The sequence below is a fragment of the Harpia harpyja genome, chromosome 3 (genome assembly GCF_026419915.1).
Source record: "Harpia harpyja isolate bHarHar1 chromosome 3, bHarHar1 primary haplotype, whole genome shotgun sequence".
NCBI classification, from domain to species: Eukaryota; Metazoa; Chordata; class Aves; order Accipitriformes; family Accipitridae; genus Harpia; species Harpia harpyja.
In genome coordinates, this window is record NC_068942.1 from 41,333,382 (window position 1) to 41,357,183 (window position 23,802).

Below are 23,802 nucleotides of genomic sequence, written 5' to 3' on the forward strand. Positions count from 1 at the left end.
TAATAAGTAGGTCAAAATTTGATCCAAGTGACCACTCAGTGTCTTTTGGAGAGTTTTGTATAACTTCAGACTGATTTGTAAGGGGCATATGAGAGGCAAACACATTCAAACATATGCAAAATATTCACAAGCTCGTAATACCCAAGGCACACTTCAGCTTCCTAAAAATCGCTAACAAACTTAGCAATAAGGAAGACAGGAAAGACAGAAAATACTACAACAGCAGCAACGTTGTTAAGCTGCCCTATTGGTGATATTGCTTGTTCAACGCAATTGACCACCAGAGATGGGGAGAAAAAACCCAGGACTTTCCAGATACCGTGTGTTTTCTGCCTTCATAAAACTGTTGTTGCGCTTCTCTCTTACCTTCACATCCAAGCTATGCATCAAACTACTTTGGGGAAAGAAGGGGGGGGGGGGGGAGGTAAGGTTAAATGGTCTGTGACGGCCGATGCAGCCATGCCGGCTGAAATAATTTAGAGATTAAGAAAAAAAAAAAAAAGAAAGAAAATCTAAGAGGAAGTAGACAAGGAGGTTACACTTTCTCAGCAGAACGTGAAATCAAGATAATATTCTCGAACAGGAAGCTGGCAGGCGACTCGCAGACCATGTAACAGAGCCGGGAGCGGCACCCACCCTCGACACAGCGTGGAGGGCTCTCGGATAAGCCCCGCTCCTCGGGAAGGACACCGGCCGCGTCCCGCCTACCCCGGACCGCCGGCAGCAGCCAGCCGCCAGCCCTGCCGCCCCCCGCTGCGGAGCCGTTAGCCGCCCCTCAGCGGGACGGGCGTTCCCCGCTCCGCGGCCGGGCTGCGAGCGCGTAGCAGGTATTTTGTCGCGCAGCAGAAAGGCCCCGGGCAGGAGGCGAGGGAGGATCAGGGAGCAGGCGGCGGGGGGCGAGGCGGGCGGGGCGCCGGCCGGCGTTCCCCGAGCGGGGCCGGGCGCGGCGGCGGTCTGAGGAGAAGGAAGGGCGCAAGCACCGGGGGTCGCCTACCGGATGAAGGTGGTCTTGCCGGTGCTGTACTGCCCCACCAGCAGCACCATGGGCTTGTTCTCGAAGTCGGCCTCCTCCAGGGCGGGCGAGTGGAAGTCATGGAAGCGGTAGTGTTCCTCCAGCGGCAGCAGCTTACGGAGGTAGAGGTCCCGCAGCCCCCCCGTCACCGTCTGGACCACGTCGCCGCCGCCTCCGCGCTCCCGCCCGCCGCCCTGCTTCCCCACCCAGCTGAACATCCCGCCGCACTGCACGCCCGCCAGCGCCCCACGCTCACCGCCGCCGCAAGGGGCGGGGGGGGGGAAGAGGGAGCGAGGGGCGGTCCCGGCCCCGGGGCGGGGGCGGAGCCAGCAGCGCTGCGCGGGCCCCGCTGAGGGAGGGGCGGGGGCGGGCAGCGCCCGTCTCCGTGAGGTAAGCCGCCTTGGCGTCGGGTGGGTTTGGGGGTGGGCTTGTTTTTGAAGGGGGATGTTGTTATTTTTTCAGAATCAGAGGGGGATTTTTTTATTATTTTTTTTGGCCACAAATCCGCCTCTGGAGGTTAATTGTACCTGCTGCTCCTCCACGCTAAAACTTCGGCGCCTGGCAGTGAAATCCAGAAACCCTTTGAGAGCTCCGATCTGGAGACAGAAGCGCCCGAATGCTTTTCGTGTTTTTCTGGTGATGGGTGCTGACTTTGGACGCCAGAGAAGTGTGTGACTAAGCGCCGCCGGGGTTAGCTACGGCGTGAGGCAACTGTTTTGAAGGCAGTGAAAATTCTTGGTAGAACACTGAAATTTTGCTGTGGGACGTGTGTCACAGATACGGCCACTAGTTTTAAGCTTAGGTCTTGATACTGTGTTAAGCCACATGGGAGGATCACCTTTTCTATTGATTTTACAAGAGATTTTAATGGAATACAATACCACATTCACTAAAACATTGAAGAAAGCAGGAAAATGAGTCATTTTTTTCTCTGACATAAAAGTTTGTCTCTGCTCGCTCACTACTTGGAAAACAAACGCTTGGTCTCCCAGTTAAAAAAAAAAAAAGGAGGAGGGGGATTTTTTTCCTGAGTCTTTGTGTAAACGTTATGTTAGAAGTGTATTTTTTGTGTTACACACTTATGGCGTTGGCTCCTTTGCAACATCCTTATTTAAATCCCTTTTTGCTGGGCCAGCACATCTACTGATTCACATTTTTAGCTATGTACCTTTCTTCCTCCTAATTTGCATCTTGAATACCACATTTTCTCTATACGCTCCAGCTCTTTTCTAAATACATCAGCAGGTTTAGATGTGCCCTTTCCATCTCCCTCCTCTGCATGCTCTTCCTCAAAGAACAGATGTTAGGCTTTAACAATGCTCAGTCCTGAGCATTTAACCAGTCTGCCTTTTCTTGGCTACTTGCTTCACACTTTATTTAGGGCTATGCATGTGTTTTGCAACTCTTTTGCTGCAATTTCCATGCTGAGTCTAAAGATTTTATACCATTTCATGTAGGGTCTTGCTGACTGGCTTCCTCATTTTTTACAAACCCATTTTTACAGTTTGGTTTTGTATTCCTCTCATTTTCATGACTTTTCCCCATAGGTTAGTCTATAGGTAATTAAGTTATCCTTGCAGTTACTTACATCTTCTCCATGTTACTTCAGTAATTTCTTTTAAATGAGTGTAGTCTCACCACATCTTTAGGAGTTCTGACTACTCCTGATCATTTATTATCTGCAAAAATATCTGAGCTGTGGAAAATCTAAGTACTGCAGTCTGGGGTGAGACAGATTTCCCACTTGTCTTTGGTGCATCCAGTATTTAGTGACTGGAGAACATCATAGAAAGAGGGCAGGTACAATACTGTCTCAGACTGTCCTCCCAGCCTCTGGGAATTGATGATTCAGTGCAGGACTGAGGCAGATGCAGAACCTTTGGGTTTTTTAGTCCTCAAAAATTTTCCATTGAATGCATCAATCAGTTTTTTTGAATGCATAAGCTTTTATCAACATCATCATCCATGGTCAAAGAGGTCTGTAACTTAATTACAGAACTACCTTACTTTGTTAACTTTGAACCTGCTGCTTGCTAGTTTTGTCTGATCCCCTCCAGGTCTTGTATTAGAAGAGAAGTGCTCAGTCACTCCCTGTTCATCTCTCACAGGGCACTCCAGATTTCATAGATCTCTCTTCTCTGCTTTTCACTCCTGTTGTCCTTTTTCTAGGTTACAGATTCCTTATCTATTTGCCCCTTGTGTGGAAGCTATTCCACCTCTTTGATCAGCCCTGACATTTTCCTCTGTGTTCTTGTTGAATATAGAGAACTCAGAGGTACGAAATAATTATTTCACGTAAGCTTTTTGAAATGGGGTAAAGTGTTCATTGTTCTCCATGACCCCTTCATGGCTGGTGGAAAGCTGCCGGAAGGGCAGGGAAGTGTTTGCCTTCACACACCTTGTTCTGCTTGTCTTCAGACTTCCTGCCTAGATGCTTCCTGCTGTTAGTGGGATAATTTTTGCCCTTCAGACAATACAGCTCTTAACTGTATACGGGAACCTGGGAGTGCTTCCAAATTCTCAGGTCTGGCTGTGCCCTCTGGCTACATCCCATCCCATATTGTGATGAGATCCAGCATGCATCAGCATGACTGCCACCTTTGCTCTCATGTTTCTGTAGGAGGTAAACCCTGGGCATATAGCCCAGACGGGAGCTGTATGGGCTCCTGTAATGTACACCACAGGTAAGTGTTCACTGACCTAAGTGGTAAACAGAAGGATTACATTTCTGTGCACCACCTAGGAAGAGACCCTTGACCTTGAGAGCAAAGGGATTTGCAAGGCTTCCATTTTTGGCCCACAACAACAGGATCTCTTGACAAAAGATACTATAGCAGAACTGAGGAGCAGGGAAGCCTGTAGGAAACCTGGGCTTGTAGATATGTCTAATAAATAAATAAATCAATAGCATTGAATAAAAGTTAATTTAGAAAAAGAATAAACAGAGTCTTGGGATTCCATCTGTCAAAAAAACAGACCGCTTACCTGAAAAGAGCCATGTTAATGTGGTGACCAAAGCATCAGAAAGTTGAAAGTTAATGTTCTGTTAACTTCAGTTGCAATACTCTATGGCAAGTTAAAAAATCGCATTTGGGTGAGTGATATTACATATACAATTTTAGATCTGCTTTGTCTGCGTTTCTGGTGTCTTTTCAGATGTAATAGTCTCAAAAAGTTTGAAGCTTTAAACCTTTGGTATCTATCAATAACACTTAAATCCATTTTAATAAAATAAATTATCAGGAGTCAGTTCTTGTAGAGATGGGTCTTAAATGTAACCCTAAACTCAAGGGGTTCCAGGATCCTGGGGCAGTTCACATCTGGGTCTGGAGCTGGTATAATTTCTTCTTCAATAATTTTTCAGCAGCTATGAAATAAGTCAGCATGTTGTCTTTAATTGTCTGGCTAGTAGAGAAAGAAGCACCTAAAAGAAATGGCTTTAACATGTATTTGCTGTGAAAAACGTTTATTTGCTGTAACTGACTCCAAAAAAGTGTTTTATTATATAAAGTCTAATACTTATTTACATTCACATAAAGACTCCTTAGTTCACAAATGGCATTCTTGGTTTTGTTTTAGAGACAATGGATTTTGTTCTCTGCTGCGTTTCTGGACTGACAATCCTCTCTTTTTATAGCACAGGTAGAGCACAAACATGGTCAATGTAAACTTCCTCACACTTTCTTGTCCATGCATTTTGGCCTTGCCTTGAAAGGTCACTTCTGCAAGCACGAGCAGAGCACAGCCTCACCTAGCCACGCTCCTGAGGTTGCCAACGAGGGAAGCACATTAATTCATTAAGGAAGAGCTCTGGGTTTTTGTGTTTATTCCCTTCACTGACAGACAGGCTTTAGCATTTTCGATGACAAATGAAGTGCTATTCTTAGCATTCTTTGGCTTTTCTTCACTTCGTAATCAAATTCCTTTTCTTCTTCGTTAACAGGACTCAGAGCTATTTTATTTCATATTCCTTAGTGCTGGGCAGTCAGCCAAATGCTGGGTTCCCTCTCTATCAGGCACACGCATACCATCCCCATCAGGAGGTTTTTGCAGTGGTTGCTCTTTCTTATGCTGCTTTTTCCGCTCCACGGCGGTGCGCAAGGCCTGAAGAATCAAATCTTTGTTGTTCTGGACGTTGTAGTAACTTAGGTTCACCAGTTTGTCAAAATCTTCCTCTGAGTAACTCAGATTGTTTATGTAATATGGACCACAGGTATTGGCAACATCAACATCACCCTCTGCCAGCTCTGAGGGACTACGTTTCACACCTAAGGCACAAATAATGACTCGGTTAATTAGCAAAAAGTAATTAGGGTCTGGGTGTTTCTCAGGCATGCACACATAGTGGATCACAACCCAAAATTTTCCCTCCACAGGCGTTTTATTGCTGGGATATCTGGTTGGCAACAGGGGCTAGAGAAGCTGGTGGTGGTAAGGCAAGTCAGGGTTGTCCTGGGTACTCTTGGAAATGCCAAAACAAGTAGAGTAGTTCCTCTTTTGAGCACAGGAGGGTGAGAATCCCTCCTTTACCTCTGGAGTGAGCTATCAATATGGTCCCCAGGTCCCTCTCAGCGCTGACACTTTCCCAGCCCCAGCCTCTGCCTTGCAGCTGTCTCCCAGCCGTCGGAGCACCCTACACTTCTAGCCAAGGTGCAAGTAAATGGCGACTACTTTTTCTCTCTTTCCTCCCCTTCTCCCAAAGCAGACAACAGCAGCACGGACCTCATGACAGCACAGTTTCTTTCCAGGTGATGGGCCTGAAGCCACTGCCACTTTCTGTGCCTTCCAGCTTCAACTCTACATCGTGTTATTTCCCTCACTACTATCCTTTCATGCCTCCAGAAATAGGCTGCTGAAATTCCATGTATTTCAGTGAGCCAAGCTTTCCAAAAGCACACCTGCATTTTCAGTGACCTGACAGATATTCTTTCACCCAGCACAACCTAGCACAATCTGCTACATCAAGTCTTGGTTCCTACTGGGAAGAATTATCAAAAAATACAGAAAACAGACCTAAACAATCAGATGCTATTATCTAAACTGAGAGACTTCACAGGGTCATTATCTGGACGTATCCCGGAAGCAGACAGTGCAAATATTTACAGTAATTTCCTTGAGTTACCTACTACTATAAAAAACTACAGGCTTTATGTAACCTCAACAGTGAGAGTGACCCTGATATTCCCTGAATCACTAAGATTTGGCAGGGACACTGAAAGAACTTTTCATGCCCATTTCATCACCCCAGGATAATCAACATATATATCACAGACCCAGGCAAAACAATTAGGCAGGTAGTCCCACAAGTGTCATCTCTGGAAATATTAGATCCGTCATATCTTATGATCTGAAGACAAATTCAATAAACTTATTTATTTTAATTCATTTGACACTCGAAACCAGATTCAAAGCTAATGCAGAACTTTATTTGCAGGCTATAACAGGGCAAATATTCACAGGGACCTCCACAGTAAGTTGTTGGTACAGGGCAAAAAAATACCCGAAGCTTACCCTGGGAATCACAAATCTCAACAAATTCATAGATGCGGAAGATGTAAAACACATCTCCTGACTTGTTTTGCTAGGACCTTCATAAGTCACCTGTGATTCAAAATAATAGCTAATCTCAGCTTGGATGTGGCCGTCTGCTTTAGACAGTGACACCATGGGTGGTTTTGATTTAGCCGTTGTTTTAGACACACCGCCACTTACTGAGTTGGTGGAAATACATCTGTACACTAAACTCAGTAGATGCAACATGCACCCTCTGAGCTGAGGGTGTGTTTTACGTGATATACTCAGTGCACAGTAGGCAAACCTGCCTTTCCTGAACACAGCAAAAGCGAGCGCTCTCTGCCTGCTCTCAGAGAGTGCAAGAAGCCCGCTTGGCCATATTAGTTTTTGCTCGACTCTGCACTGATGGGACACAGCATATGGGCAGGCTGAACTTATATTGTTAGTACGTAGAACAAACAGGTTCTTGAAAGGGAGGAGGTCAATTAATTTGGTTACATTCTGCAGATTCCTGGACTCCAGTATATGCCTTTGACTGCTAAAGGACAGCTGAGGATGCCACCCCTGGGCCAGAGACCTGAAGATGTGGAGATCCACTGCTGTGTGCTAACCTGTACACCTGACATGAGGGCTCACACATGGTTTTTTCCTTCCCCATCATTCCCACGGACGCCTTGGTTTTCTAACAGCTGGCATGAAGGAAAGAGAGCAGTAACAACCCAGAAATGATAGATAATACTGTCAGGGATAGATAACACAGGTTAACACAGGCAGGAAATATAATGCTTGATCTCTCCTCATCACAGATTAGAAAGCGTCAGAGACAAGAGAATTTTTCTGTCAGCTTCCAGTGAGACTGTCACATTGGCAAGAGGGTGCTACCATAGTGAACAATCACCCTCCACAGTCACAGATACCTGCAACACCTGTACCAAAGCAGGGGAGCAGGCATTGGGAAAAGTCAGCATGTCTCTTACTGACAGGACCACATGCATTTGGGAAATCTTCTCTAACAACATTGATCAAAGGGTTCAGGTTTTCCTCGAAGGGTCTCTCCAAGTCTGAAAGATGTGCTTCTCCCGGCTTTGCAGAGGGAATTACAAGGAACTGGTACCACTCCAGTGAAGCAGTCTAAGCCTCACACAGAGAATCCCCTTTCTACTTGATCATGGAATAGTCTAACCAGTGCAGAAGTAACCCAGTTTGAATATGTCAGTTTTACGCATTTACTGCTCAGGCTTTAAATTCCCTTTGCTGAACAAGCTGATGGGTGAGCTGGCTATGGAAAAACTGCCCGTTCATGTGATTGAACTAATACTTCACATGCTATACAATTTAGATCTGGGCTAGGGCATGGTACTGAAGCACTATAAATTAAGCTGATCTCTGCCTGTCACTAATAAGGCAGACATCCATTCACAGCCTCCCACGACTTTCTGCAGCATCCATCCTGCTGCTGTGGAGGTCAGGTCTCAGCTGCGAGGTGGCAGCATTCCCAAAAAACTGCATGGGCTGAACCCTTCCGTGTCAGCTCAGCTGACACTTCACCTGTGGGGGCTGGACAAGGACCCCTTCTCTCTCCATTTAGTCTCAGCTTGCAGCTACCAGCTGAACCGGTTGGGCAACACAGGCTTGCCTCAAGTGTATGTAATATCCAGGTATCATGCAGATCTTCATATACATCTTCTACATACCTAGTAACACCCCTTTTTAGATTCCCTGATAATTTATGTTGACATGTAGCATCTGCACATCATCTGTGTACACCTGATACTAGATAACTGAGTTAGGCACAACATCCCTGGGTTCTGTAAATTATTGAGGGGGAGAGGGGAGGCAAACTCCCTCACAGAGCAATGCAGAAGAGTAGTACAGAAGCCAATTCTCAGTTCCTGTTCTAGTTCTTTCTCCTTCTCTCCTGTCTCTAATTCTTTCTACAAAGGGCAACTGCAGGAGCCAACCTTTCAGTTATCTGATCTGTGATAACAGCTGGAGTGGAATGGTGTGTGTACCTGTGTAAATACCCTTGACTATTTGAATCCTGTTCAAAACCCCAGTTGTATACCTCAAATGTGCAATGAACTCAATCCAGAATATCTACAAAGCAAAAGTAGTGTATGATTTTTTTATTACTTGCTTCAAAAAAAAAAAAAAAAAAAAAAAGGAAAAGAATTAATACAACTGGGACAATAGTTTCTGCACGTGTTTTGTTATTATATTTAATGTACTATATACCAGCCTAGAACTTTTGGTTTTCAGTATACTGTGGGGCTTTGAAGTGATTGAAAAATAAGTGTTCTCACAGCATGAGTTAGGAATTTTATCATCTGGAGAATGAGTAACTGAGACTTTTGGCACCGACAGAGGTAGTATGGCATTGTGGGATATGGTACCAGAACTTAGAATTCATCTGTTTTGAAGTGACTGGCAATGTTGCTATTGAAACTCTTCTTAAATTTCGAAGTAGGACTCACTGAAGTGAACAGAAACTGTCAGCATGACTCAGTGTTGTATTTTCATCACTTCAGTGTGGCTCAGTATTATATTTTCATCACTTCGCTAGTTCACACTTTTGTTTTCAGGGTTATCTGCCTAACTGTAAGCCTGGCAATTATTTTAAATGATGAAATCCTTAGATTCCCCAGAGCGTTCTCTAACATGAAAGGATGATGAGTATGAGAGGAAATAACCCTGCTAATTTCTGCCACAGGAGATAAACCAAATATACTTTTCATCAGTAAACTCCACAATCTACCTATGAAAAGCCCCCCCAAAAATATGAAGAGGGGCATATGGCCAAAGGCTGATCCCAGCTGCTGCTCTACTGTCCAGGAAAAGTTACATATTTTAAGCTTCTTGAGATGGTTCAGATCTAAGCAAAGAGAGTCTGCATCTGTGTTTGAAGCATGATCTGAAGAACAGATATTGCACAGTAAAAAAGAGAAAGAACACAGCTGCTGCCTCTGTTAATGTGATGGGTAACTGTAAACTTACCAGGTGCTTTGTAGTCCCTGAATGTGTCATTTACTAGAGGGAAAAATATCACAATAGGTGTTTCTGGGCTCTCCTTGTCACCAACAATGTAGCATTCCTTCACATGTGGGGTTTCCTGATCATCTGGCACCTTTGTAGGGAAAGGAATTCCCTGTTTTGCAAAGTATTTAGAGGCTTCTTTCAGAGGCTGGTTGCCACAATAGGAAAACACAACAAAAGAAAACATCAGAACATACAGGAAGCACTTTGAATTTGACCAAAACCCAATTTCACTGGGAATGTTTGTGGGGTAAGGGCCAAGTTCTGACTGTGGCACATACCCAACTGAGTTGTAGACTGTATATGGAGCCAAGACTGGGAAGGCTAGGGTTAAGTGGGATGGATCTGGGTCCACATGCCTGTCTTTGAAAACCTACATCCCACATTTGGATATTAAAAATGCTGCCCTTAGACAACTTTTTATTCCTAAGGAATTTAAAGTTCCTAAATAAAAACTGTTCTTGCATTTATTTGCATATCTGGTCTTCTGCATCAAACCCTTCTATTGTTACAGTTGTATTGTCCTGAATGTACGTTTTCCCATGCATAAGAATATGTATGATTGCATTGGGAAGTCTTAGACAATTTTTAAATGCAATTTGCTTCATTCATTCTACATCTGACTGCCTTCAAATCAGCTAAAACACATTTACACATAAAAATGGGCAGATTCAGTTTACTAAATTCTTACTTCCTGATAACACTTGTACTGTTCAATAAAGATATGTGACCCTGGTAAACTGTTAGCTTATTTACACTTCCCAGATACTGGGGAAAAAAGTTTCTATGAGTAGAGGATCAGCCATTCTGGGAACTCAGTGACGAAACAGAGAAATCAGTAAAGAAGAATGTACAAGGCTCACCCCTGTCTGGGAACCTGAACTGTAGTTGAAATGCAAAATGACATCCACTTTCCTTTCCAGTCTCATAAGGGGTGGGTAACTGGTAGCAAAGGCAAATGCAGTATCTATCAGGATGAGGTAGTCTGTTCCTGCTGTCAGGTGGTTGGGCTGAGAGTCAAGCTCACAGTCTAGAAAAAAAACATTTTTTTTCAGAGGAGATGCTTGATGCAAGAGAGGTGCTGAGGAAAGACAATTGTTAACAAAAAGGGAATTCAGCTTTTCTTGGGTCTTAGACCTACCTATAGAGCTGATAGCTGCAGTTCAGTCGTTTCTCAGTTCCTCATCTGACTTCCTCTTTTCACTATTTACTCTGCAATTTCTTTGGCTTTCCTCTAATTAAGAAGGATTAACTTGGGGCTCAGGAGAACAGAGTTAATTCCATCCCCTGGTTTTGTGTGTGATTCTGATTAGGTCAGGGTTTGTTTGTTTTTTTTTTAATATGTAAAAAATTAAAGTGGCACCTCACTGTCTCAACATGCTAAAGGTTAAAGATGATTGGTGCCTTGCACACTACGAGAACAGGGGCACAGCTACTAAGCTACATGGAAGATCTGGTACCAGACTGAACACAAATTCCCAAACTGGGTAACAGGGAATACTGTTACAGAGGTTATATCTTACTTGCAAGTAAAAAGGTAACATGAAACAGGGCTCCCTCCCACATCCCTTGAGTATTGGCCGGGCAAGAGACAGCATATGATGGCACCAGTGCCATGCAACAAGCGTGCAGGCTGGCTGGCTGGCCCATCAGTAGACGTGTGCTGGTTGACTAATCAGGATCTCTTTCATCTATCAGTTGCCAGACTTCATGAAATTTTTAAGAACTTAGTTTTGAAGCCTCATCTGCTACATAATTTCAGCTTTCAGTGACAAACAGTTTCAAATATTATCAGAGGATGGGAACAGAACAAAAAGGCAGTCAGCTTGATCATCTCTTAAACATAGTTTCTTTTTCACAAGGATGGTTGAAAGTACGACTAAGAGCAGGGTGCTATTGCCATACCTTTCCATTTGGAAAACTCGCTCTCTAGGTAGTTGTTGTTCATCTGGAAGCCCTTCAAGAAGTTATGGATTTCTGAAGCTGCTGGACGTAACGTGGCGACATCTCGGAAAATGTCTGAAAAGCTGTCGGTGGGACAAACCACTCGAGTATCCAGCTCATTTGGTCTTGTAGGGAATAGGGTTTCGTCATCTGCAGAAAAACAAATAACAGTTCTCGTGTGTGGTTTCATTGTTGATGTCAATCTGTTCAATTGTCATGTGTTTTAACATGTTTGGCAAAACTTGGACTTCTTTTTTTATTTTTAGGATCTCCACAAATCTCACAGTTTTGCAGGTAACCTTTGAAAAATCTGTTTCTTTTTCTCACTCCACAGTGGTAAAGGCCTTGTTTGTACTGCAAAAGAGTCCGTCTCACCTACTATAAATTTCTTTGCTTTTCTGTGATTTTATCCACTACAATATCCTGCGCTTACCCTGTCTTCCTTTGCTACTCCATGTTACAGTTTCTCTCTCAGCCACACACATAAAAAGCCACACATAACAATCTCTCAGCCACACAAACATAATTAATGTTCCTCACTAGCAAATGCAAGCTCCTTGTTTTAACAACCAGAAACTACACCTTATAAGTGCAAGAAGATAAAATAAATCACTCTTTTCCCTACATTTCTCTTCCTTCTCATCTTTTTTCTCTGTAGTATGTCTGTCTTTTGTATTTCTCCTTGAAATCCCACCCTGCAGATCTTTCTTAATTTGGTAGCATGTTTTGCAAATCTCATCCTTATGACTAGTTTGGAATGACTTCTAATAGTACTGAAGTTTGTATCCATGTTTTGTAGACCCCAGAGATGCAAGGATGGTGTTTGCTCTTGTTTCTGTGAAGCCTCATGCCGTACTCCAACTTCCAAGAGAGGAACTAGAAGACTCTGGATTTCTAGGGGAGGCTTCCAGCCTCTCCTACTCTACAGGGGTATTCTTCTCCAGTTTTACCCTTGTGCCCTGAAAATAGTTCATATGAGGGCCATTCTCTCTTTTTTCTCCTGTGACAGATCCCATGGATTCTTTTCTCACACAACTCAAATGATTGCCATCCTGTGATACACAGCATGAATTTCCTCCTAGGTTCCATGTAGATTACAGGAATCCCTGAAGAGGGAAATCCAAAATGGCTTTGAAAAATTTGGTGAGAGGATAGCAGCACAGAGGGTAAAAAAAAAAAAAAAAAAAAAAAAAAAAAGAAAGAAAGAAAAAAAAGAGAAAATAACATAATGGCATAAGAATAACCCACCTATGTCAGTAATTTTGTCTCGGGTCCATTTGTGCCAGAAGTCTTCTGAATGAACAGATATATACCAAGCATCCATAAGATTCAAGGAAAATACACTGCTCCAGATCCCTGTGGCATGGGATATATTTGACAGAAAGTAAACCAGTAAAGACCTGCAAGCATTTTCATTCACAATGACTTTCAGTACCTTTTGCATTCTCTAGCAAACTTTATTCATTACATTTTCTTAGTGCACAAATAAAAGGGACTGTCTTTATAAATCGATATATGAATCCATAATGTACGTAAAGAATCTAATTTATTGACATTTAGTAAGAGGGCTGGTAGCTGGTAGCATTTCCAGTGTATCTGCTAACACACTCATTTTTGTTATGTGGCAAATAACATTTTGTCAAGTTCATTTTAATACTTTCCACCTGTCCTCAATGTTTGTTATTCCCCAAGTTCCCAGGATTTGTAATTCTAAAGGTTTTATTTATTTCTAGCGCAATCCTGTTACAGGTATGCAGTTATCATGCAGGACTGTCAACCACAAAACATTCAAGATTCATACACTAATATCCCTTAGAATGAGGAAGCTGACTTAAAAGTTTTGAAAATAGAGAGTGTAAATGTATGAGTCTTTTGATTTGCCTTCTGATTTTTTAGGGTTTAGGGCATATGTGGGTTAAATTTTCAAGTTCCTCTACTAGCAGATGTAGCAAAGTTGATGGCAGTCCAGACTGCCACCAATCTGCAGCCTTTCAGGTTGATAAAACACCATTACCTGGTATGGTTAAATGTGCCAGGCGCACAACGGTGCCTTCCTGAACCCTCCAAACTGCAGAACTAACCCTGGCGCTCTTGGGAGGAACTGAGTGATGGACAGAAGAGGCTGCACCAGAGCAGCCTGGTGATCGCCTGACCCAGCAATGCCAGCCTGCAGTCAGAGGGAAGGGCTTGGCCATGCAGGAAAGAGCTGCAAGACCTACTTAGCCAGTCCCTGCTCTGTTCAGGGGTTGGGGTGCAAAGGAATTTGCTGTAAACCTATCAAATAACTGTGTCACTGGAGTAAGTAACACTGCCTGAATGAGGGGATGCTGGGTCATTGGCAGGGAACAGGGGCAGAAATGTCCCAGCATCACTCTAGAGAAGGGCGGAAGAAAGTGCCAAGGTGGGAGGTGTAGGAAGGGGTCTGGTGACCTGCTGGCAGTAATGACCACAGAAGGGGAGACCTGGGTACCTTGTTTGACATTGCAGCCACGGACAGAGAGATTCTGATGTGCTTTCTTACACCTCACTGCTAGCTGTAGTGAAATCTTCACACAAGCAAAAAGTCTTAACTTCTCAAAAAAACCCTGAAACTTCCTTTATGCAATTGGTGGAAGTAGGAAGAACAATGAGGCAAGAGATTGCTTTGCGAAGGGAAAAAATATTTCCTTGCTGCTTTTACTGTTTTTATGCAAGAGGGAAAAAAGGTAAATATTACGACCTATTTGCACTCTGAAATGGAAGCGTTATCCTGGAGGATTAATCAGGGTTAGCTGCAGCAGGAACATTGTAGATAAAAGGCTGTATTTTAGAGACTCGGGTTGCAGAAGAGACTGATGATTTGACTTAACAGCAATGTTATGCAACTTTTGTTGCTGACAAAGATATATAAGTATTGCGAAGGCCTCATGTCAGTAAGCATAACTACCTATGAAATTAAATAAATCTGTTCAGCTGAATAAAATTGCAGAGAAAATAAAAAAATCCTGCAGAGAGTGACCTGTTATCAGTTCTAATATTTTACCATAGACTGCTCCTGGCAGACAAAAAAATATACTAACTGCCTGCTTCATTGCAGAAGAGGGGTTTGTGCAGGAGCGGATTATATTATATTACATTACATTTCCCCAGAGCAACAAATCACCTTCCAAAAAGCAGATTCTGGATTCTGGGATTTTCTTCATCAGGCGACCCATGAAGAACTCACTACCAAAATCTTCTGCACGAATGAAGGCCCCGTATTTCAGGAATCCTACCTCGTAAGGGGTGAATTCCACCCATTCTGAAAGAAAAAGCACAAGACAGACTGATTACAGCAGCAGAGGCACAAATCAGTTGAATAAAACATACGATATTGGCCAGGTTAAGGCAGACTGGTTTCTAACACACTTTGCAAGCAGACATTTATTCACTGTACATTTCACAGTGGTGAACATGAAGAATGAATTGTCTTCTTGCATCCAAATTTCTCTCCAAACTTCAGATTTCTGAAGCTTTCTACAGAAATGCAGAGCAGGTAATCTCATGATAATGTCCTCCATCATCCTACTTTTGATCCCAAATACAGCTGAATACACTAAGGCCTTCAAAAATTTAACTATTAAATTTCTACTCTTAGGTGGATTGGCCTTTTAGAGTATCTGTGCATTGAACTGATTTCTTTACCTAATCCTAAATTGACCCCTATCGGGATTAAATGTTAAATGCAATTCTGGAGTATTATTACCTCTAAAATCCTGGTCGCTGATTTTATCCTTCACATTGAGAGAGAGGTAGATGGGCATGGGATTTTGACCCTGGTTTAGTGCCTGCTGCTGATCTGTGAGTTTATGGGACTCCTCCTGTTTTGAAGAAGGACAGTAGCTGAGGACGGTTAGATGACACAAAGAGCCTCCCACTTCCATCTAAGCCTGGGCTCTGACAACACAGTGCATACCAGACTCCAACCAGGATGTTCCCCACCAGTTTAGTTCAGAAAGGTGCTGTCATCCCTACGTCTGACCTTCCCCTGCCTCAGCACTTCAGCACACAAATAGTCCTAAATTAAGTTCATATGGGGAAGAAAATCTGAGATTTCAATGGTGGGAAGAAAATGTTGTTATTGACATTGTTTGTTTCAGAAAAATGTCTGGAAATATTTGAAAAGCACTCTTGGCAGGAAATATTTCATTCAGAAAGAGTAACCCCTTCCCTGCCTGCCCAGAAAATCATCTTTTCCTCAGACCTGCAACAGAGCCAAGGCTCAGACAGCATTAATGATCAGCGAGCCTTGACCCTTACTGCTTCTGCTGCAGAGCACCTCGCATACTCAGGCAGGGTGGAAAGGGCAGGATGGTTTGGAGCAGCACCAAGGGTTGAGAAGGTGCTGAGTTCAGATCCTCCTTGAAGGGGAGCTGCAGGTGCTCCTCCTCACCAGGGCAGCCCTTGGAAGGGCAGCCGTGCCACTGGGCTTCCCTTGGGCTGTACGGTCAGGGGTCAGGTCTGTGGCACTGCAAGGACACCCACAGCTCCCTGCTGAGCCCACCCCAAGGGAGTCTCTTCCACTGTGCTGTGTTTAGGCAGTAGAAATTGGGATGTGCGTGGGGTTAATCATATTACAGGGGCAGTGTTTTCTCTTTCTTAAGTATAAATGGCCTATTGGAAAGGAAATACTCACGAATACTAAAATAGAACCTGAACATTGCCTTTTGGTGGAAATGTTTACAGGGTGACGTAATCCTGTTAACAACTCAGAGATACTGTCTTTGGGCTTGTGATTTTTCTTTGCCTTGTCACACTGTGCAGCAATTTTAAAAGAACAGCAGGATTTTCATTTCAATATTTACATGCGAATTCGTTTTGAAGTTGTTCATACTATAAGTTTCCCATTATTTCTCTTTATTCCCACCCCTTCTGCACCAGGTATGGTGCTAAGATCTGCATAATACAGCCAATAACCACAAATAATTATACTGCCAAGGCACATGCTTTAGGCATCTATCTGAAAAAAACAAACAAACAAACAAACAAGCAAGCAAAAAACTCCTTTTCCATAAGGATGGTCAAACACTGGCATATGTTGCCCAGAGAAGTTGTGGAGTCTTCACCTGTGGAGATATTCAAAAGCCCATGGTTCAGGGCAGCCGGCTCTAGCTTATGCTGCTTGAGCAGGGCTGTTGGACAAGACAACCTCCAGAGGTCCCTTCCAATCTCAACTATTTTTTGATTTACTGTCTGCCCTCTCTGCTATATTCACTAAATACTTAAATCTGAAGAGAAGGGCGCTGCTATTGTACCTTTTCATGTAACATGGTTTCAATGATGAGTCCCCATAGATCCGTGAAACATATTTGATGTCCTTCCTGTTTCCTCTGGCACAACTCTTTCAAGTAGTATTTCAGGCGATCGGGGGCAAAACAAGTAAAGAACTTATTTTTGAGCACATGCTTTCGGGCATCTTTGAGTGTTTCCTTAAGATCCTTTTGGGACCAGTCAGGATCTTCATACAAGTTTGACATGGTCCTAAAAAAAAAAACAAAACCCAACAAAAACCCAGAAGGAAAAGTGTGAGTTCTGAAGCAGAGCTTTTGGAAGTTATGGAGGTTTGTGTATCATGCCTTGATTCACATGAAAAAGCACGTGTGTGTGGTACCATCCATGTATTTAATCAGGACTGATTTAATTCCAAATATGGGGAAATACCCACTGAAGTAAACAAGAAAAAGCCACAGCAGGAAAGAAAGCCCTTTCTTGATAGTAAAGATGATACAACTCTTCAGATCACTTCTTGACATCACATATAGAAAATTCCTATGAAGACTGCTTATGTTGGTCTTACCATGTTGTGCCGGATAAACCAGTGATATACGAGACACAGTCCAAGACATTCAGCTCCTGCACGCTGAGAAGGTGAGCATACATGGCTGTCAGAGCTCTGGTTCCACCACCTGTTGTCATGATTGCCACCACAGGTACCTGTTCAATCCCAAAATGCATGCATTTAGTGACATGGTCTGAAAAGGGAGGGAGACATCTTTGACTAGATAAGAGAAAGTTACAGTACTGATAAATAATAATAAAGATCCTGCATACCACTGGTCTGCAAGGAGAAGAAAAACCTGAATTAATAATGGGGCATAGAAGAAGTAAGGAATACTTCATGTTTCCTCTGCCAAGCAGCTGTGCATTAGGACATCAAAATCCACCATCTCAAACATCACATTTTCAGTGCTCTGTTGCAAAACCAATAACAAAAACCAGCAAAAAACTAGAGTGAATGGTACCTCCTGCCATCTGAACCAGATTTTTACCAGATGCAATAGACCAGAAAATATAGGTGCTGTCTCACAGTTTCCCGGTGAGTAGTAATTACCTCTCTGTTACTGAAATTTGCTAGAGCCAGTTTCTACTATTGTATAGTTATTTCACAGGCCATAGTAGGTGTATCATGACTGGTGGGTTTAAGAGCACAGACCAGTTCAGGACCCCTGAGACCAGAGGCTGGTGACACCATCCTCTTTTACAGTTGCTAGAGGGAAAGTGAAACCATACTCACTCCACTACCACATATATACATACAATACTAGGTATGCAAGTTAGCTGCAATTACTTCTGTCTGTGACGACAGAGAAATCCAGGGTCTGGTAGTCTTAGAGGAAGGATTAATCTATAAATATGAATTGGCTCCGTTAACAGTAAAGATAGCTACCATGCATTGGGGTGAATTAATCTCTTGTGTAAATCAGGAGACTCTAGGGAGATTTTTCTGCTGGGAAGTATGGCTGCCTCTGCATCTGAGGGGAAGGAAATGGCCCACGGCTTAGTGCTGGCATTTAAAGGCAAGGTCTCGTGTGCGAAAAGTGTAGCTGTGCAAAAAACCTGCTGAGCTAGTTTAGGGTAAACTGAGGAAAATTTGTCATCTCTGCATCTGAGTTGAGGCTTCACACTGCAGTTGTGGAAGTATAATTAAAAAAGAGAAACCTGATTTTTCCCTGCCTTAGACCCTCTGGTATTGTTCCCATTTGCTAAGCAAGCACATGCTCTAGCTGCAGGAGATGATGAAGTCAGACTGGCAGCGTGCTGTGCTCACACAATGGGAGCCTAAATGCCAGCACAAAAGGCACAGCAAAATAAAGTCCAGTCTCAACTGTGAGGGAAAGAAGTGCTGAATCAATGGTTTAGGTCTGGTTGAGATGACTGTGAGGCCTAAAAGAAGCTTTGGCTTTGGTGCTGAGAGCACCTAGTCCTTCTCTGCATTATTGTGTCAACTGCTACTCAACACAAAGCTAGGTCCTGTAGCAACAGGGCTACAGTTTTTTTATTAATGTTTCCTGTGAGTACCCATTTCTTCCCTAGAATAGAGAAAGGAAGTCAGCCATAGCTTGCACATGAAACTTTACACTCTTGCCAGGAAAATGGGAGTTGAACACAAATTTTGACACTCAGCTGTGGAGAAAATAGAGAATAATTTTGTCTCAGATACCTCATCATCCTGCAAGTCCTCCTCCAGCTGGAGAATGTCCTTCAGAGCGGCTGCAACCACCTTCTTCCTCTTGTGAATGAAATCCTGTTCCTGGGCACACAGGTCAAAGCCCAGGCGTATGTCTAGGTCGTCCTGGCTGGAACAGAGGATCAGGTATCTCACATCATGTTTATAGTCTGATTCAGCATTTTAATTGCTTCTACTTCATAAATAGACATGCCTTCACCATCAGGTCTATATAAAGCAAAGCAGGAAGAGATGAAATGTTTTAGTTTGTTCCTGGAGAACAACAGTACATCTTCCCATCTTCCTTTGGACTAAGAGGTTTGGGTTTTTTTTTTTCTCCTTGCCGAAGATGCCGGAAATTAAATATAGCTACAAGTAACAGAATTGTTCCCTTTGAAACATAAGGCCAAAAGCCTGCAGAGGGCGGTGTTTTAAAAGTGGCTTCTTAGAAGTCGCGCAAACTTCCACTGATACCTGTGAATCGTGGACTGAAGTTGTGGACTTTCGTGTTCAGATGTTTTTTTGTGTGGGGGTGTATATAGTCATTTATGGATATTTATAAGCACTACAGTTGCAGTTTGGAAGCCGCTATGAAAATCTTTCTTGGATGTGGTAAGGAAGAAGTTTTTAAATGAGAGCTGTAAACTGTATGTATATCTCATAGCATATTTACAGCATGACAGAAGATGCACCTGCTTTTGTAAGGGAAGAGAACTTCCCTTACAATATGTTACATAATGTAACATATTCATCTTATATATTTTACTAAGGCCTTAACCATATCTCAAAATACACAATATGTTTCCTTGGTTTAGAAATAAGCAATCACTCGATTGAGTTAATTTGCATTTATGTCTTTGAGGAGACATTAAAAAATAAATACAGGCACATTTATTATTTCAATTTCTTCATATCCTAGAGTGGCCAGGCACGCTGACTTTGGTCTTTTAGTTTTTCCCTCTGACCTTGGAAAATAGAAAGGTTTCTTTCAATTAGTTTTGAAATGCTGCTTTTATTGAAAATCTGCATTTGGCAATAAGTTGTAGATGTATCAAAGAGTGTCTACAGTGGCCCTTAGCACATAATTTTGATTGCAGCAAAATATCAATAGAAAATTGGTGTGTTCTTTATAAAACCTTTTCTTAACTCACTGTATAGTCCCATTACATAAACTCAGGGCCACTGAAAATCTCTGTATTGTGTACCAAGTCCATTTTATTTTGTAGTCTGAAAGGAGGATGAGCCAGCATTCAGGACGCAGGCTGCAACAAAGGGATTGGAACTTGATCGACAACTATCCAAATTCAAAGAACCGAGGAGAAAAACACAGAAGGAAGATAAATAAGGTATCTTACCATTTTTTCACCTTAAAACGCAAATCAAATTTTCTGTGCTGAAAATTTAAAAAGGTAAAATTATCAATATTGACATATTGTTTAGAACAGTCCTTTTCTCCCACTCAGAATGAGACATAGCTCTTTTGGGTCATCATTATACCTAGAAAGCTCTGAATCCCAGTTAACTGAGATTGAGAGATAGACTGTCCTCTCAATGTTTCATTAGTACCCAGAGATGTGTAGCGATTTAATAAATTAAGACTTTGGTATTATCATCTATAGTCTGCATCTTCTCTCTGCTGTGAAACTCAGGTGTAGCTTGCACTGGTACTCCTTAGCTACACAAATAAATAGCAGAAGAGCTTCAGTGCTACACCTCACCTCCCTGGAAGGGACCACCATTAAATACGGGTCTTGAAACTAAAGCCTCTCACAAAACTATGTGAGATACAAGGGGAAGCCAAAAGAGGCTGAGCACCCGTAACTGTGGCACGGGTTTGCCTCCCATGGCAGTGTGCCAGGCTGCAGCCTCACCCCCCTGTCCCTGTGGCACCCAGTGACCTCCAGCCTGGCCAAGGACATGGACAATAGGAGCGCGAGCAACAGCTTAGACATTTTTCTTCTTCCTCCTTCTCCCCTGGATTTCCCATTTTATTTTGCTCCAAATAATTTACTTCATTATGCATCGCCCTAGATTCGAGGGAGGTTAGAAAACAACTGGCTCTGTATAAAGAGAGGTGCTCTTCAGTTTCTGCCTCTTGGAAACCAGCAACAATTCTTAAAAGCAAAAGCTTTAAAAGCTTTTAAAAGCAACAATTTTAAAAGTGGACACTTACCTCACCTACTACTTCCCGCTCAGAGGGGAGCAACTTGAGAGGGAGAGTCAGGGGGACGCTTCTCCTTCTTGCTCCGCATGACACGCAAGCACACTGAAAAGGAGCACGGAGTACTTTTTGGTTAAGACAGAAATATTCTCCTCTTGCTGCCTACTCACATGTAAAGGTCAGATCATAGGACTGTCTGTGTTGTCTACCATGTTCTAGGGTAACGTACAAAGGTGGGAAGCTTCCTCTTCTTTGTGAGTGAAACATCCAGGGAAGGTTGCTTGTATTTGGCATAGTGGAAGAAAGTGGGATCTGGGACTGGGGAGCCGGAGTCACAGCCAACTGAAACTCTCTGGGTTTCTTCAAAGGATCCTCTCACTGTAAATGTTAGCTCATTCTCTAAACCAATGAGATAAAATGCACACAAAAAGTTACTTCTAATTGCAAAAAAGGGAGAAAGGGAAAAAAAGAAGCAAAAGTAGCTTTAAACAAACCCCTTCTCCTCTTCCTTTTTATTTAGAAAGCTGTCTTCTGAAAGTCATCCAAGACCCAAACATTACAGGTGGTTGTATCTGTATAATGGGCTGAGCAAGAAGCTGGATGCGAGTGTGACGTGAATAGCACTGAGTTTTATACTGCTGCATTTCTATTGCTGTTGCATCATGACACAGTGAATGCAACCAGGTACTTTGCATTGTAAATCATCCTCATCCCAGGCCAAATAATGAGCAAGAGAAGTTCTCAGTCCCCTAAAATAAGATCTGACTCTGCAGCAGATGACCCTATTTATATGAAGAGATCAGCTAATCCTGCTGGTGTGTGTTACGCATGCTCTGAGATTGCCTACCAGATCCAGCCCCTCAGGGAATGTGGGCAGAGGAACTTCTAGATTCTGGATGTTGATCAGGGTCAGGCAGGAGCCAGCTGCTGAGTGGCTAACCCCTGTAAAAAATGAGGTGTTTCTGTGCATATGCAGAAGTCGAACTGTCAGAGATCCTGAGGAAAGTTACGGCCATGGACTATCGCACCTAAGGAAGTAAGCTTCTTCAGGGTTTAGCAGTACTACAGCAGAGGTTTTCAGGATCTCAGCCTGGGGTTTAGATACCTTCTGTACAAGCATCTGATGTTGTTTCTGGTCTGGCACAAGGCTCCCCGTGAAGTCAGAACCCCGAACCTACACCTGCTGCAGAACTGGTGGCATTCCCTACTGCAAAGTTTTTACAAATCACCTTAGATGTGGTCAACTAAAGCCTTAATATTTGGATGATGCAATTTCTAGGCATTGTTAGAGAGGGTAAAATCACTAATACTCAGTTAAAGAATTCATAAGCTTACCTGAAAAATGCTTCTTCTTCATCCTGCTGTCCAAGTGAACTTCCAAGCAGGCTACTTCACGACACTAGAATAGATGTGATGGGGACAGAGAATTAGATTACTCTTCCAGACATCTCACCACCAGTGCTGGCAGATGTTGGAAAGGTCATTGTAGCAAGGGTCATTGCTTGAATGTGGGGGCCAGCTGTGTTGGAGACTTCTGCCAGATCCAGTGAAAGTGAGAATTAACATCATTGTCATGTGGGAAGATGGTGCTATGCTAAGCACATTGTAATTTTCAATGGATGCAGACAAAACAAAGGAAAATGATAGCATTCTGAAGGCTCCTTTAAGATCATGCTGGCCTCCTCAAAGATAAAGCTCCTAAGAGAAAAAGTGTCACTAAAGAATCAAGACTTGCAATGTTTCCCTCACTGCCATCATAGTCAGCTAAGGTAAGGAAAGATCTGGGAAAGAACACAAGAGAACAGAGCAAATGATATTTTACCACTATTGCCCCATTTGTGATGATGGTTTCAGGAGGACCCCAGCTAGAAAACAAGAACAAATAATATGTATTTTATAAACAATATAATATCTGGATACTGTCCTGAACAGGACACGTCTTTCTCTCTTAATTTTTTTTTTTTTTGCTCCTTCCTATTGTTTCTGGAAGTATGCTCCCTTTTCACTAAATACCACATAACTACCTAGCAGAAATGATTCAATTACAATAAGGTACCTGGAAAGTGTTTGTAACAGCCTTAATAGCACAGGTATGTCACAGATTGGGTAGCGACCTTCTCCTCAGCCATAAGCTGCCCAGAGAGCGCTCTACAGAAAATCTACAGTTACTGCAGTGGGATTTACCAGCCCCAGAAAACCAACTCTGAACTATGTAAGTAATATATAAATTGTAAGAGAAAGTCACAGAATTAAAATTCTGAACTCATTCTCCACATCATGGCATTTTCCTTTCTTACAATTATTTGCTGATGCACACATTAAGTTTGGAAAAACGGTGAATCTGGCTATTAAGATGATACTGAGTGTACAGAAGGTTTCCCTGCACTGATGCACCACTCCAAGCTGCTGCTCCTGTAATAATGGGGTTTTACTCACATGCTCTCCAATACAAACTCAACTTCCAGCTCCTCCCTCCTCTGAAAATGAAAGAAAGAAAAAAAATGAAGCAGTCTCTATTAGCATGTGCAGAGGTTTGCAAAGTGACCTTCATTTTTGGAAGCACAGTTTCCTTTATGCTTTAATAAGTAACAATATTCTGTTTCATGCTTGCTATTGTCAGCATTAGAGGACAGAGGCAGCTTTTTCTTCCCCAAGGAAAAGAAGATCTCAATT

At 42.8% G+C, this 23,802-nt stretch overlaps 2 protein-coding genes across 2 annotated transcripts in view; both read right to left on the reverse strand.

Annotated features, from left to right (window-relative positions):
• Window positions 1-1,255, reverse strand: part of EHD4 (EH domain containing 4) — a 33,626-nt gene extending 32,371 nt beyond the window's left edge. The window contains exon 1 of the mRNA XM_052782178.1: window positions 995-1,255. Within this exon, the coding sequence (XP_052638138.1) occupies window positions 995-1,230 (236 nt within the window). The 5' untranslated portion in view covers window positions 1,231-1,255. The remainder of the gene's footprint in view (window positions 1-994) is intronic.
• Window positions 1,256-4,071: 2,816 nt separating this feature from the next.
• Window positions 4,072-23,802, reverse strand: part of LOC128139584 (cytosolic phospholipase A2 epsilon-like) — a 39,295-nt gene continuing 19,564 nt past the window's right edge. The window contains exons 6-21 of the mRNA XM_052782181.1: window positions 23,566-23,606; window positions 22,952-22,994; window positions 22,465-22,528; window positions 21,359-21,528; window positions 21,142-21,234; window positions 20,324-20,361; window positions 18,963-19,098; window positions 17,319-17,455; window positions 16,777-17,002; window positions 15,228-15,342; window positions 14,646-14,783; window positions 12,752-12,859; window positions 11,465-11,653; window positions 10,423-10,589; window positions 9,521-9,707; window positions 4,072-5,280 (exon numbers count right to left, since the gene is read on the reverse strand). Coding sequence (XP_052638141.1) covers window positions 4,970-5,280; window positions 9,521-9,707; window positions 10,423-10,589; window positions 11,465-11,653; window positions 12,752-12,859; window positions 14,646-14,783; window positions 15,228-15,342; window positions 16,777-17,002; window positions 17,319-17,455; window positions 18,963-19,098; window positions 20,324-20,361; window positions 21,142-21,234; window positions 21,359-21,528; window positions 22,465-22,528; window positions 22,952-22,994; window positions 23,566-23,606 — 2,163 coding nt within the window. The 3' untranslated portion in view covers window positions 4,072-4,969. The remainder of the gene's footprint in view (window positions 5,281-9,520; window positions 9,708-10,422; window positions 10,590-11,464; window positions 11,654-12,751; window positions 12,860-14,645; window positions 14,784-15,227; window positions 15,343-16,776; window positions 17,003-17,318; window positions 17,456-18,962; window positions 19,099-20,323; window positions 20,362-21,141; window positions 21,235-21,358; window positions 21,529-22,464; window positions 22,529-22,951; window positions 22,995-23,565; window positions 23,607-23,802) is intronic.